Source organism: Stenella coeruleoalba, assembly GCF_951394435.1.
Source record: "Stenella coeruleoalba genome assembly, chromosome: 4".
Classification (NCBI taxonomy): Eukaryota; Metazoa; Chordata; class Mammalia; order Artiodactyla; family Delphinidae; genus Stenella; species Stenella coeruleoalba.
In genome coordinates, this window is record NC_137149.1 from 125,287,750 (window position 1) to 125,300,981 (window position 13,232).

General features: G+C 41.9%; 1 protein-coding gene across 1 annotated transcript in view; it reads left to right on the forward strand.

Annotated features, from left to right (window-relative positions):
• The window catches only part of ZNF827 (zinc finger protein 827), a gene marked incomplete at its 5' end in the record, with an annotated part of 180,073 nt that overhangs the window by 67,225 nt on the left and 99,616 nt on the right, over positions 1–13,232 (forward strand). The window contains one exon of the mRNA XM_079919486.1: positions 3,634–3,867. Coding sequence (XP_079775612.1) covers positions 3,634–3,867 — 234 coding nt within the window. The remainder of the gene's footprint in view (positions 1–3,633; positions 3,868–13,232) is intronic.

The following is a 13,232-nucleotide window of genomic DNA, read 5'->3' on the forward strand; positions in this document are numbered from 1 at the left end:
TGAGCATAGTTGCCCCGCAGCATGTGGGATCTTGGTTCCTCGACCAGGGATGGAACCTGTGTCCCTGCATTGGAAGGCAGATCCTTTACCACTGGACCGCCATGGAAGTCCCCGACAGCACACCATTTAATTACTCTATCGTGACTAACTTAGGATGCTCTTGGAAAGGGTTTTATGAAGGATTCTGGAAGAAAGGCTTAGGGTGAGAACAGCTTTAGGAGGTGGACAGCAACGACTCCCTCCCTCTGGAAGTGGTTGAAAGGGGAGAAATGTGCTAGATAAACAGAATCCTCTTGGGAGCTACCTTCTGTAGAGGCCCAAAATACATGCTTGAAGATTGCTCTAGACACTGTCCTTGTTCCCTTGGGCTCAGATGCCAATGGCACTGTCCCCAGAGGGCTAGATTTTCAGCACTTTCCTTGAGATTTTTCTGGGTTCCTCCTTTAGTAATGCCAGAGTCCAAGTGATCATTCAGAGACACCTCAGTAAGCGCTGTGGTGTAGTAGCAGAGCTTTTAACTTTATCTGGAAGGTCTTATCCCCAATCTCATGATCAGACTTGAGGAAAGCACTTCCGATTGCCTTTGGTGGAATATTTTGGGATTTGTAGCTTTTGTTTACCACAGGTAATAATGGAGTGCCAACAGATGTCACTGATTTGTGACCAACCTATTTTATTTATTCAACAAATATATGTTGAGCTCCTGCTACATGCCAGGCCCAGTTCTAGGGACTCGAGACACATCAGCGTTAAAACAGAGATTATTGCCTTCATGAAGCCTACCTTTGAGTTGAAGGAATAGACCATAACATAATAAATAAGAAAATTATGTAGTATGCATTAGTCTTTGGGGCTGTCGTAGCGAAATACCACAGACTGGGTGGCTTAAACAATAGAAATGTATTTCTCACCGTTCTGGAGGCTGGAGGTCCAAGATCAAGGTGCTGACAGGTTTGGTTTCTCCTGAGGCCTCTCCTTGGCTTGAAGATGGCTTCCTTCTTGCTCTGTCCCCACATGGTCTTTCCTCTGTGTTTGCACATCCTCTGTGTCTCTCTTATTCTCAGGACACCAGTCATATTGGATTAGGGCCACACCCTGATGGCCTCGTTTAACCTAGTTTTCTCCCTATCTCCAAATACAGTCCCAGTGAGGGTTAGGGCTTCAACATTTGTATTTGGGGAGGTGGGGCAGACACAATTCAATCCATAACAAGACGTTTTCTGGTGATAAGTATTTTGGATAAAAAGGAAAATTACGGACTTCCCCGGCAGTCCAGTGGTTAAGACTTTGCCTTCCGATGCAGGGGACACAGGTTCGATCCCTGGTCAGGGAACTGAGATCCCACACGTCGCAGGGCAACTAAGACACGCACCACAACTACTGAGCCCACGTGCTCCGGAGCCACGTGCCACACCTAGAGAGCCTACGCTCAGCATCGAAAGACCCTGCATGCCGCAACAAAGACCCGATGCAGCCAAATAAATAAATGAATAAATAAAAAAAAAAAAAGGAAAATTAGAGTAGGGTAAGAGAGTTTGGGGGACTGCGGGTACTGTGGGGTGGGCGTCGCAGTTTTGATCAGGATGGTCGCGGTCTTCATTGAGAAGGTGGTATTTTAGCAAAGACTTGAAGGTGAAGTTCCATTCAGGTGTTGTTATAACACAGGGACCAGAGATGGAGGAGTGGTGTAGTGGAGCTAGGCAGGGGACACAGGGTGGGCAGCCTGTGCACGTGGGTTCTAGTCTCAGCTCTTCATCTTTCTGGTAGTAAAACGACCAAGTGTCACGTTAGCCCTCTGGGGTCCAGTTCCCAAATATGCTGGTCTGTGTGAACTTGTGACTCCAGCAGGGATATCCTTAGAAGGGCGTAAGGTATAAAGAAAGGACTTTGTGTCTATGTATTGGCTGGAGGTAGATGGTGGGCAGGGGGTTGATAGGCATACCCTTTGGGGCTTTATTTTCATCCTTTTTGTCGTTGTTGTTGTTAAGCAAGAGTGGGCTTAAGGCTCATTCTTTTTTTTATATATAAATTTATTTATTTATTTTTATTTGTTTATTTTTGGCTGCACTGGGTCTCTGTTGCTGTGCGCGGGCTTTTCTCTAGTTGCAGCAAGCAGGGGCTACTCTTCATTGCGGTGCGCAGGCTTCTCGTTGTGGTGGCTCTCTTGTTGCGGAGCACGGGCTCTAGGCGTGGGATCTTCAGTAGTTGTGACGTGAGGGCTCAGTAGTTGTGGCTCATGGGCTCTAGGGCGCAGGCTCAGTAGTTGTGGCGCGCGGGCTTAGTTGCTCCATGGCATGTGGGATCTTCCCGGACCAGGGCTCGAACCCTTGTCCCCTGCATTGGCAGGCGGATTCTTAACCACTGCGCCACCAGGGAAGCCCAAGGCTCATTCTAAGAAGCTTTTCTAAGAACTCTGTATTAGGATGAGATCTTGTTTCTTAAAATACCAGCACACCTAAATTAACCAACTTAAAGGTCCTACTATGTGGCCCTTTAAAGGGGCAAGATGGCTGTGAAAGTGCAAGTGGGAAAAGCGGCTGCTAGTCTTCCTTCTTGGTTTTTCCCAAGAAAGACCAGGAAGTAGTATGTAGCTCAGTGAGTGAAGGCCTGGTAAGGTGTAGCCAAGCCACAGAAAGAATCTATCCCATAATAGGCCAGTTAGCTCTGCCCTGACCACACACTCCACACCAGCCAACCATGCTAGAAATGGAAAAAGGACATTAGTGGAAAAACTGGTGAAATCTGAATAAAATTTGGATCTTAGATCATAGTAATGTGAATTTCTTCGTTCTGACACATGCTCCATGTGTTACGTAAGGTGTTAACTTTAGGGACCACTGAGTAAAGGGTGTATGGGAACTCTCTGACCCCTCTTTGCAACTTCTCTGCAAATCTAAAATTATTCCAAAATAAAATTTTTTTCTCTTAAAAACGCCCATTGTGGACTCGGAGATAACTTGGGCTACAGATAGTGACCAGAAAGACGATGACAGGTGCATGCCCCACTGTTTGTGGGACAGTGGCATCAGCTTATAATAAGGCAAAAGTGTTATATCTCCATTCTGAGCTTTTCTCTTTGGCAAATTCTCCATCCTCACCTGACCACCGCATTCTAGGTTTTTGCTTTGGTTTTTGCCCCTGACTCATGTGTATATTCGATATTTTATGGCAGAATAACTGTCTGAAAGCATTATTCTATAATAGGATTAGGTAGGGAGAGTGCTAATAGGTCAGAGAGGCAGCAGCGTATACAGGAAAGAAGACACTGGAAACCACAGAGAAAATGCCCAAACACTTTGTAGAGGCAGCACTTCCTAAAATATGATAGGTTCCGAAGATTCAGAAGCCCGCACTCTTCTAAGTCCCACGCTCATGGAGTGACTTGTATTTTTGTGCTCAGGGCTCAGCCTATTTTGATTGGGTTGTGGTCCCTCCTGTGTTAGCAAGATATGATCATGCATTACATCCTTCATTAAATTGGGAGCAGCTAAGAGTGGGACTGGCCTTTCATACAGGTATATGTGGGACTGGCCTTTCATACAGGTATATGTGGGACTGGCCTTTCATACAGGTATATGTGGGACTGGCCTTTCATACAGGTATATGTGTGTAATCCTTTTCTTCTTTTGACAGCTGCAAATCAGAAGGAACCCATGAATCTTAATTTTAAAGTGAAAGAGGAGCCTAAGGAAGAGGAGGCTCTAAGTGCCACGTTGCCTCGGTCCAACTATGTGTTCAGCCCCGAGTCTGAAGTACCAGCCCCGAGCATCTCTGAGGACACACTTAAGCCCCAGGAAGCAAAGGGCAACGTACTAAGGCGGGATATGTCAGTCAAAGCAGCATCTGAACTTCTCATGAAACTATCAGGTACTTGATTTCTTCTAAAATATTCACATTCTGATACCATCACTTGCAAGCCACCTGGGCTGCTTCCTGCATGGGTTATAATCAGCCTGATGGCGGCAAAATCACATTATTGCAGTGAATTCAGGAATGATTGGATTACTTGGCTAAAATTCCTGTGTTGTGTGTGAGTTTGTTTGCGGATGTTAGCCGTGTACCTGTCTTATTAAATACACTCCCCCTTTCCTGATTATGCCTGCAAATTGTTGGAAAACAGTGCTGTTTTCTAAGATGCTGTAGGTCATAATTTTAAATGGGTTCTAATGACATTCAAAGCACTTCTGTTAATTGATCGAAATAGCCATTCTTTCCTAATAGAGGACCTTGCACTGTTTGGTGTTTTTGTACTATATTCTTTAAGAACCATTAAAAATATTTTTCTGTACCAATAGAATAGCAATAAGATTTTAGAAGTAGAAAAATCTCATAATGGAATGTTACAGTAATTAATCTAAGTTCTTAAGGCAAACAAATAATTTGTATTAGTATCCAAATGTCATTTCAGCCTATCAAATGTTGGCAAAATGGGTTATAATTTGAAATTCATGTATTTTGGATTTTTTCCCACCCAGTCTCCTATCTGCCCCATGCCCTTCAGAACAGATAGAAATTTAGTGTGTTTTAAAATTCAAAGGTATGACTTTAAGAACATGGAAAGAAAGAAAAAAAAAAGAACATGGAAAGAAAAGTTATGTAAATAATAGTACTTACCAAGTCATATCCCATCCTTAGTTCGCTGCTGCTTAAAAATAATTTTTAGAGACTCTACTCAAAATACTAATATGAATCAAAAGCTGTTTTCAGTTCTGTAACTTGGTGTGCTTGGAGGATGAAAGCAAGATATGTATTAGGGAGACCCCTTCCCAGTGTAATTTCATCAGCAATTCTGTGTTTCTGGTTGACCAGTAGGTTGGAAAGTAAGAAATTAATAATTATTTACTTAGGGTTGTTGTATTAGAACAGTTGAAATTCCTGTATTTGCCATTTGGTGGGGTGAAGAATTCTTTCCTTTGACGTTAATTTAAAATACACTGGAACCTCCGGGGGACATGATTTGTTACAGATAAAGCATAATACAGTTGTTACCTTGTCGCCCCATTTTTCTAAACTTCGCAGTGATAACGCAGCTTCTCCTATGTAAATGGGAGTTTTAGCAAGATCGTGCTAATTGCTAAAAACTGCAAGTTTAAAAAAATGATGTTCGAGCCCACATACTTTGAACCCTCCCCCTGTGTCAAAAGGTCTCGGTGACATACAGTAATCTGTCTGTTGGTTTTCCAGTCAATTCAGAGAGGTTACACAGCTCTCTAAGGCTTCTCCCATAACATAGACTTTCACGCTCTTCCAACAGTGACTCCTATCCCCTCCTGGTGGTAAGATTCCAGTGTGCAGTATTTCTATTTCAGAGTTTACTGTGCAGCCAGCATGGTGAGCAGAGGAAACTAGGGTGGCACCAAAAGATAATATGCAATAATGAGATTTCAGGAAAGATGTTCTCGAAGGAAAACATTTTATCTTGGTTCTTTTGGATGATGCAGTTTGAGACAATGAAGTATGAAATCATTTCCTAGGTAATAAGAGATTCCCAAAATAGAATATAGCTAAGCAGCCATGCACATTTAATGATATTTGTGGTCAGCAATGGCTCTTCTAAATGCTTATGTTGGGTGTTAGTGAGTACACGTGCTGTGGGGTTCGACCGTAGTTGAATCTGGAATTCCCTGGTCGTCCGGTGGTTAGGACACCACGCTTTCACTGCCGAGGGCACGGATTCCATCCCTGGTCAGGGAACTAAGAACCTGCAAGGTGTGTGGCGTGACCAAAAATTAGAAAAACAAAACACAAAAACAAAACAAGAAAGGCAATAGTTGAATGGATGACATGGTCGTGTTTCCAAAGGGCATCTGCCCTGCTTCGTGCTGTGGAAATGAAAAGTTGTTTGAAGACCTAGATAATTATTGTTTTGCCCTGAAAAAATTTTCCAGTATTCCGTATGCTTTGACTTAGGTCAAAGAAATATGCATCACAGACCCTACCTTCTAGATGCTTGTGGTCTAGTCAGAAGTCATCCAGGGCAATGGAATTCATTCAATCAGTGCTTTGCCCTTGGAACTTCATACTTCGACAGTCTAGCAGACTGTGGTCACTAAACTGCGAAGAAGTTTCCAAGTCAGCCCTAAAAATAGGAATGTGACTTAAAAAAAAAACAAATGTCTTTTCATTCTGAAGCCGCAAGGTAAAAGGGGACTCACCCTTTATTAGGTTTAAAGTGGATATTAGGGTTTCTAATCACGGGTGGATCGGTGCTCTTGGAAGAAGGAAGGTGTTAGGAAAAAACCACCTATGCTGTCTTTCCTCAAGTTATAATTTTAACAATTTCCATGTTTATGCCCTGAAAGCCATCTGAGGAAAGGACCTGTCAGTGTCTTGAAGCCCCCCTTTCCATGCTATTTCCTGTCTCTGTATAGACAAGAGTAGTCATGCGTTTCTCAAAGCATCTGTACAGGTAGTCAGGGCTGCTCCCCGTCTAATACCCCAAAGCCCTGATGCAGGTATTCCTGTGGGTGGAAGTCCCTGCCTTGCTAATTTTCATTTATGGTCTTCTGTCCTGCTGGGGAAAATCCATATGGTTAGGAAGAGCTAGGTGAGAAAAGTATGTCCCATGTATTCTCATACATTTTTCTTCCTTCTTTCAGTTTTGACCCAAAGAATAGCTACCATGTGGAATAAGAGGATTTTTCATCTCTCTTACGTATTTCCTTGAGATTCAATGCTACGACCTGTCGTAGTTTAGGCCCTTTCAGTCTTTTCCTTGAATTAACAAGAGGAAACTAGTCAACAACTTGGCTGCCTCATTTCCGGTTTAAAATTCATTTATGTTAACTCCTTCACGATGGATGTTGGGCACATGGCCAGGTCAAATATCAGGTGAAACTTTCCTAGGTGGAGAAGCCTCTGTAGGCATATTGTTTTCCGAATTAACATTTATGTTTTATGGGGAAAACACAGGTGCGTTAACAACCAGGTGAAATTTTTCATTAACTGTGTGTTTAGGAAAATCTGAGGTTTCTTCCTTCCTATTTCCAGTTGTCAGTTGGGCAGTCAAGTGCTTGACAGCTGGGCCAAGTAAATTGATTACCATAAAGAAAGCAACCCACTCTAAGGAAACCACTGGGTGTCTGGGACTACCTGTTGTTACTTGACATGAGAAAGCCAAGATAATCAGACTTTTCTGCTAAGTGTATATTTGCCAAAGATAATTCCCAGAAGGCTTGATTTAAGGAGGCCAAGATTCTGAAGTCCAATAGAGAGGCTAGGTAACATCAGACAGACGAAGAGAATCACGTCAGTCTTAATCTCTGGTTTTGCAACGTCTAGTGACTTTGAAAACTTATAGAACAAATGTGTTATCACAGATGTGACGTAATGCTCGAAGTGACCCAGAGTTTTATCTGCTCTGTCTCTGTTGTGCTTTAAAAGAAGTAGCTATATTGTAAATCGACTATACCTCAATAAAGGAAAAAAGAGAAGTAGCTACGCTCAAAGAAACAAAGAAATGCCCTCTTCTACCTCGGTCATGCATGTATAAAATGTACCACATGTATGGTTGAACCAAGAAGTAGTAGATAAGAATGCTATTTAAAAAGATGAATCCCACAAAATATAAGTAGCTGGAAAGCTGGAGCTATTCAGAAACATTAATGAAAAATTAAACATTTAAATTGATCGAACATGGTAAATAAAACCTCACATTAGACCTCGATTCAAAACACATCTATGGGTTTTCCTTTTTCTGTGCTCACAGAGGGAAAGTGCATCGATTTATATTCATTGCTGATTTATATTCATTTATCCCCACCTAGTCTTGGAGAGAAATATAAATTATAATTGCCTCTTGTAGAGGAATCCAGGCAGGTCCTGGATTTGAAATACGTAGTGATGTAGGGTTCAGGGAATCAATCACCTACGTAAGAAAGGGCTTTAGTGCAGAGATATTTAGAAGCAGGTAACTTGGCTAGGATGAAGTTTTAAGGTGAATTCAGTCTCCGAGGTGAACTGAAGCAGAGAGGAAAGGTACCCAGAGAATGACTTTGTTAACAGTTTTAATTAGGGCCCTTTTGGTTGTAAGTAACACATCCTCTCCAGCTAGTTTAGGCAGGAAAGAGGAATTTAATAGAAGGTGCAGGTTTGGGGTTAACTTCTGGAATGAACGCATAGGTAAGGATGCAGCAGGGTGTCAGGCCTCCACTGAAGCCAGGGACTGGAAGACCGAATGGAGCCCAGGAGGTCCCTGCTCATCCCTGCTTCTCTGCACATACAGATGGACGTTTTCTGATATCCAGCCCACATGGTGGAACATGACAGTTGCCATCGGCTTCTGAGTATACCCCCTGTTCAAAAGAGCAGCTAAACAGAAATGTCTTTTTTTTTTTTTAAGATTTTTTTGATGTGGACCATTTTTAAAGTCGTTATTGAATTTGTTACAATACTGCTTCTGTTTTATGTTTTGCTTTTTTGGCCGTGAGACGTGTGGGATCTTAGCTCCCTGAGCAGGGATCAAACCTGCACCCCCTGCATTGGAAGGCGAAATCTTAACCACTGGACCGCCAAGGAAGTCCCTAAACAGAAATTTCTTAGTCCCAATCCCAAATTCCAGCTGATTGCCTCAGCTCCAATTGTGGCCTACCAGTGGAAACTTCCACTGTATCTACGAATAAGGGCATGTTGAGCAGACGTGGCTGCTGTCATGTAGGATTGCTGGGAGGAGAAGAATCCCCAGAAACACACCTTGGATGGGCAAGAGTGACGGTAGTGTGAGACCAGGAAGATAAGCAATATGTCCTAACCCCAAAAGTTCGAGGAGGAGATTATGGTCATTGCTGTTATTTAAATATTGAATGTAAATGTGTTTAGGCCTTTGGGTGATGCTTGCCTTTCCTTTCTGGTGGAGAAGACTGCCCAGCCAGGACTCAGCCTACCCAGCAGCAACTCTGTATGTGCTGAGGCCCTGCTTCTAAGTGTGGTCCCCAGACCAGCAGAATCAGCATGAGTTGGAGAAGATAGGGAAGTGATAGAGATGCAAATTCTTGAGGTTTACTGTGGACCCAGCTGAAACTCTCGAGTTCTTTATAACCCTACAAGTGATTCTGAAAGCTAAGTTTTGAGAAGCATTGTGCTGAGGAAATGGTTAATTGGAGAAATAAGTTTGGTCCATCCAAAAAAGAGTGCCTTGGGTTGAAACTGACAGAGAAGAAAGCTCTCTTAAATGCACATTTTGCCTTTTAAAAAGAATCATCTGTCTTCAGTGGAGATTCTTTTTCATTTATTAGGAAATAATGGTATCTGGGAACCTTTTTTAGAAGGGCACATGTACCTAATAAATCAAGATAGCGATGGTTGTTAGCCTCAGATAATGCTGCTTTTTTCCCATGTGCTTTGCTGTTAAATTTCAGGATTATTCCTGGGCAACGTGTGCATTCCTTTAGGAGGGACAAGCTCCCCGCCCTCAGCCCCAACAAGAGACTCTGCTATTCTAAAGAACTCCTTGAGATAAAGTAGGGATTTTAGCTAAATAAGTTCTCAGGGCACAAACTATTCACTGTTCTATTTGATACTTCTCCCTTGGAAAATCGTAGTCTATCAAACTTTATAAGCTATGACTTCAGTAATTATCTGCAAGGATGGAAAATAGGTGTCTTCAGTTTATATTCATGTCATCTCTCGTTTCCCTGCTTCAGACTTACGGGTTATTTAATTGGACGGTGGAAGGAACATGGGAGGCCTAGTTTTACCTAGTTCCTGTGATTCTCCTTGCTTAGCACACTCCTAAAGTGAACAGGTGGACACGTTAGCCAACTATAAAAGAGTTAAAGAGTAATTTAGAAGCATCAGTTAAAAAAGTGTTTTATTTAATTAATATTGTCTATTTATCCCATTGTCAAATAGGTGGTGCTGAGGAATTTGAAAGCATGAAAATGTCAAAATGGCCTAGTCTAATCAGTCTGCAATTGAAAAATGCTTTTCTTCACTTCAGCTTTTTTTGAGCACCTGGAGAAACCTACTGAACCCAGTACTCTAATTTTCTAATGATGTATATATCTATATACACATATCTCAGATTGTTATGTCTCAGAGGGGACTTCTAGACTGCTTTTTTAAATACCATCCCACTTTCTCAACATCCTTATTGAGATATAATTCACATACCATAAAATTTACCTATTTAAAGTGTGCAGTTCAGTGGTTTTTAATATATTGACAGAGTTGTGCAAACATCACCACATCTAATTACAGAACATTTCATCCCCCGCAAAAAGAAACTTTATACCCATTAGCACTCACTCTTTACCTCCCATCTACACCAAATACTCTCCCAGCTCCTAATCTACTGCCTCTCAATAGATTTTCGTATTGTAGACATTCCATATGAATGTAATTACCCAAGAAGTCTCTTCTTCCACTTAGCATAATGTTTTCAAAGCTCCTCTATGTTGTAACATGCATCAGTACTTTATTCCTTTTTAAGGCTGAATAATATTCCATCGGATATTATTGGAATGGATATACCAATAATGCAATACTAATTTTATACATGGTATAAAATGAATATACCACATGTTGTTTATCCATTCATCCATTGTTGAACATTCGGGTTGTTGCCCAACTTTTGCTGATAAGGACATCTGAAGTTTTTGTGTAGACATATGTTTTGTTTCTCTTGGGTATATACCTCAAAGTGGAATTCCTGGGTCAAATGGTAACTCTACGTTTAACATTTTGAGGAACTGCCAAGCTGTTTTGCAAAGCAGCTGCACCATTTTATATCCCCACAGCAATGGACGGGAGTTTGAATTCTTCCACATCCTTGCCAAAAGTTGTTATTGTCTGTCTTTTTTATTATAGCCATCATGCTGGGTGTGAGCTAGTATCTCATTGTGATTTTGATTTGCATTTCCCTGATGACTAATGACGGTGAGCATACTTTCATGTGCTTATTGGCCATTTGTATATATTTCCTGGAGAGATGTTTACTCAAGTTCTTTTCCAACTTTTTAATTGAGTTATTTGTCTTTTTACTCTTGAGTTGTAAAAGTTCCTTATATATTCCGGATGTAAGTCTCTCATCGGATGTACGATTTGCAAATATTATACTTTCGCTCATTCTGCTGGTTGTCTTTTCACTTTCTTGATGGTATTTGCAGCTCAAAAGGTTTTAATTTATCTCTCTTTCCTTTTGTTGCTTGTTGCTTGTGATAATTAAGGAATTATCGCATTTCCATAATTCCAAAAATTGGGTAAAAAATGAAGACTTGTTTAATATTAACATGAAAACCTGTCTTTATGTATATTAGCACCATATTTAGTTTTCAGATATAAAGCCTATGAAAGCTAACTTGACCTCCCTGATTTCTGTTTTTGCTATAGCATTCTGTACTTTAGCTGATGGCAAAGGATATCCATATGTCCACTTTTTAAATGACTTTTAATGAATATAACCAACAGTGGTCTTACCGCTAATGAGGAGATCACTTTGTCATTGCCATATATATCCTAAGCTACTCTCAGGATATACGTGTGTGTGTGTGCGTGCACACACACACACACACACACACACACACACACACACAGCAACCCATAACTGGGGGAGTTAAATCATAAATAAGCAATTAGGCTCTTTTTTTTAGCGCTTGAAAACTCAGTGAGAATTGCAGATGTTTGGAGTGCAGAAACTCTTACATAAACGGAATAGATCACTTTAATAAGATAAAAATGTAACCTGTGTATATATCCAGAGAATTCCTTTCCTGAAGGTCTAGATTTTGTTAAGCTCAGAGGGTATACCTTGGTGTTATTTATCTGGTTGTTTAGACAGGACAGAGTGGGAAATAGCTGTATGCAGCTCTGGAAGGGCCATTCTCTTCCCAGCAAGAAGAGGGGACTTGCTTCTAACAGAAACTCCCACCATAACTGGTGTTACCTTCACTCCTTGACTAGTAAGCCCCCTTCTACTTATTTTGGGATTCCACACACAGCTTCCAAATCCCCGAGCCCATATACCTGAGTGGCGGCTTCTGCTTCCCGCACCTCCCGGGGAGCTCTCTGGGCTCACACCCCAGGCCAGCGCCTCTGCGCCTCCTTTTCCCCTTAGAGCCCTCACCCTTTGGCCACCCTTTTGCTTTCTTGACCTGGCTTCCTTCACCTCCCACAATGAGGTCTGGGCCTCAGAAAGGCCGGACTCAAAAGGGCTCTTGTTTTACTATCATCTCCCCGGTGCAGAGCACATAGGTTAATATAGCTACAAAAATTTGTATTGGCCTGTGTTTCAGAAACCAGGCAAAAGCTCAGAAAGGAATTTCATAGGCTCCAGCTTCATTACAGATGCCGTTTCTGTTTGGCTGGACTGGGGCATGGAAGGCTGTAAGGCAAGGGGTGCAAGGTGGGGTTGGGTGTGGTGAAGGGGTTCCAGATCCTTTACAATACTGAGCAAAATAACTGAGAATGGCACCTAGGAGATGTGATCGCAGTTGGCCTAGCGTGCCCGTCTCCTGTATTCCTGTGTCATTTTCTGATAGAAATAAAAAAAACATTTCTACAGACATGACACAAACAGTAGCACAGAGAGGCCATTAGTAAGTACTATTTGATGGTGACAACTCTTAACAAGAAGCTTTATTTTCTGAGGGAGCCGATTGCAGTGTGAATGCAAATATTTGTGTAACCAGTCAAACATTCTGTTCCATTTTTCTCTCAGAGGACAAATTTCCCTGCCAGGTAGAAGCTGTGCATCTTGTCACTGCATTAGAATCTCTTACACCACTCTTTGCTTTTTATGGCTCCTACCCTACCCTCAGACTCTTTGGCTATATATTACCACAGTTACGGTCTTGTGAGGGAGAGCGCGGTCATTATTTTCCTCAGTGAGAGATCTAAAACATTCTCATTCCACGATGGTTTTTCTTCTCATTGCCATATTAACCTTTAACTTATCCATGTCAAAGAAGGGGAACATTTGCATGTATAATTAAACCCCATGGTTTCTGTGCCCATCTGGCTACAGGCTGGTATCACAGCCCTACCTCTGGAGAAGGGAATCCTCTGTCTGCTGAGTGACCACATCCCACCTGGAGCCCAACTGGGTGATGGTACTCGGGCCCATCAGCCACATTGAGCACCGGAAGATACACACAGGGTGAGACTGATGGAACCCATTTCCATTGGGCTGGGGAGTGTCTATATTAGCCCAAGAATGGAAAACTTTCCTGAAGAGAACTATTTCTCCCTTTTGACTTCTGTTACTCTGATAGGAAGATGGAGGCTTGAAGAGTGGT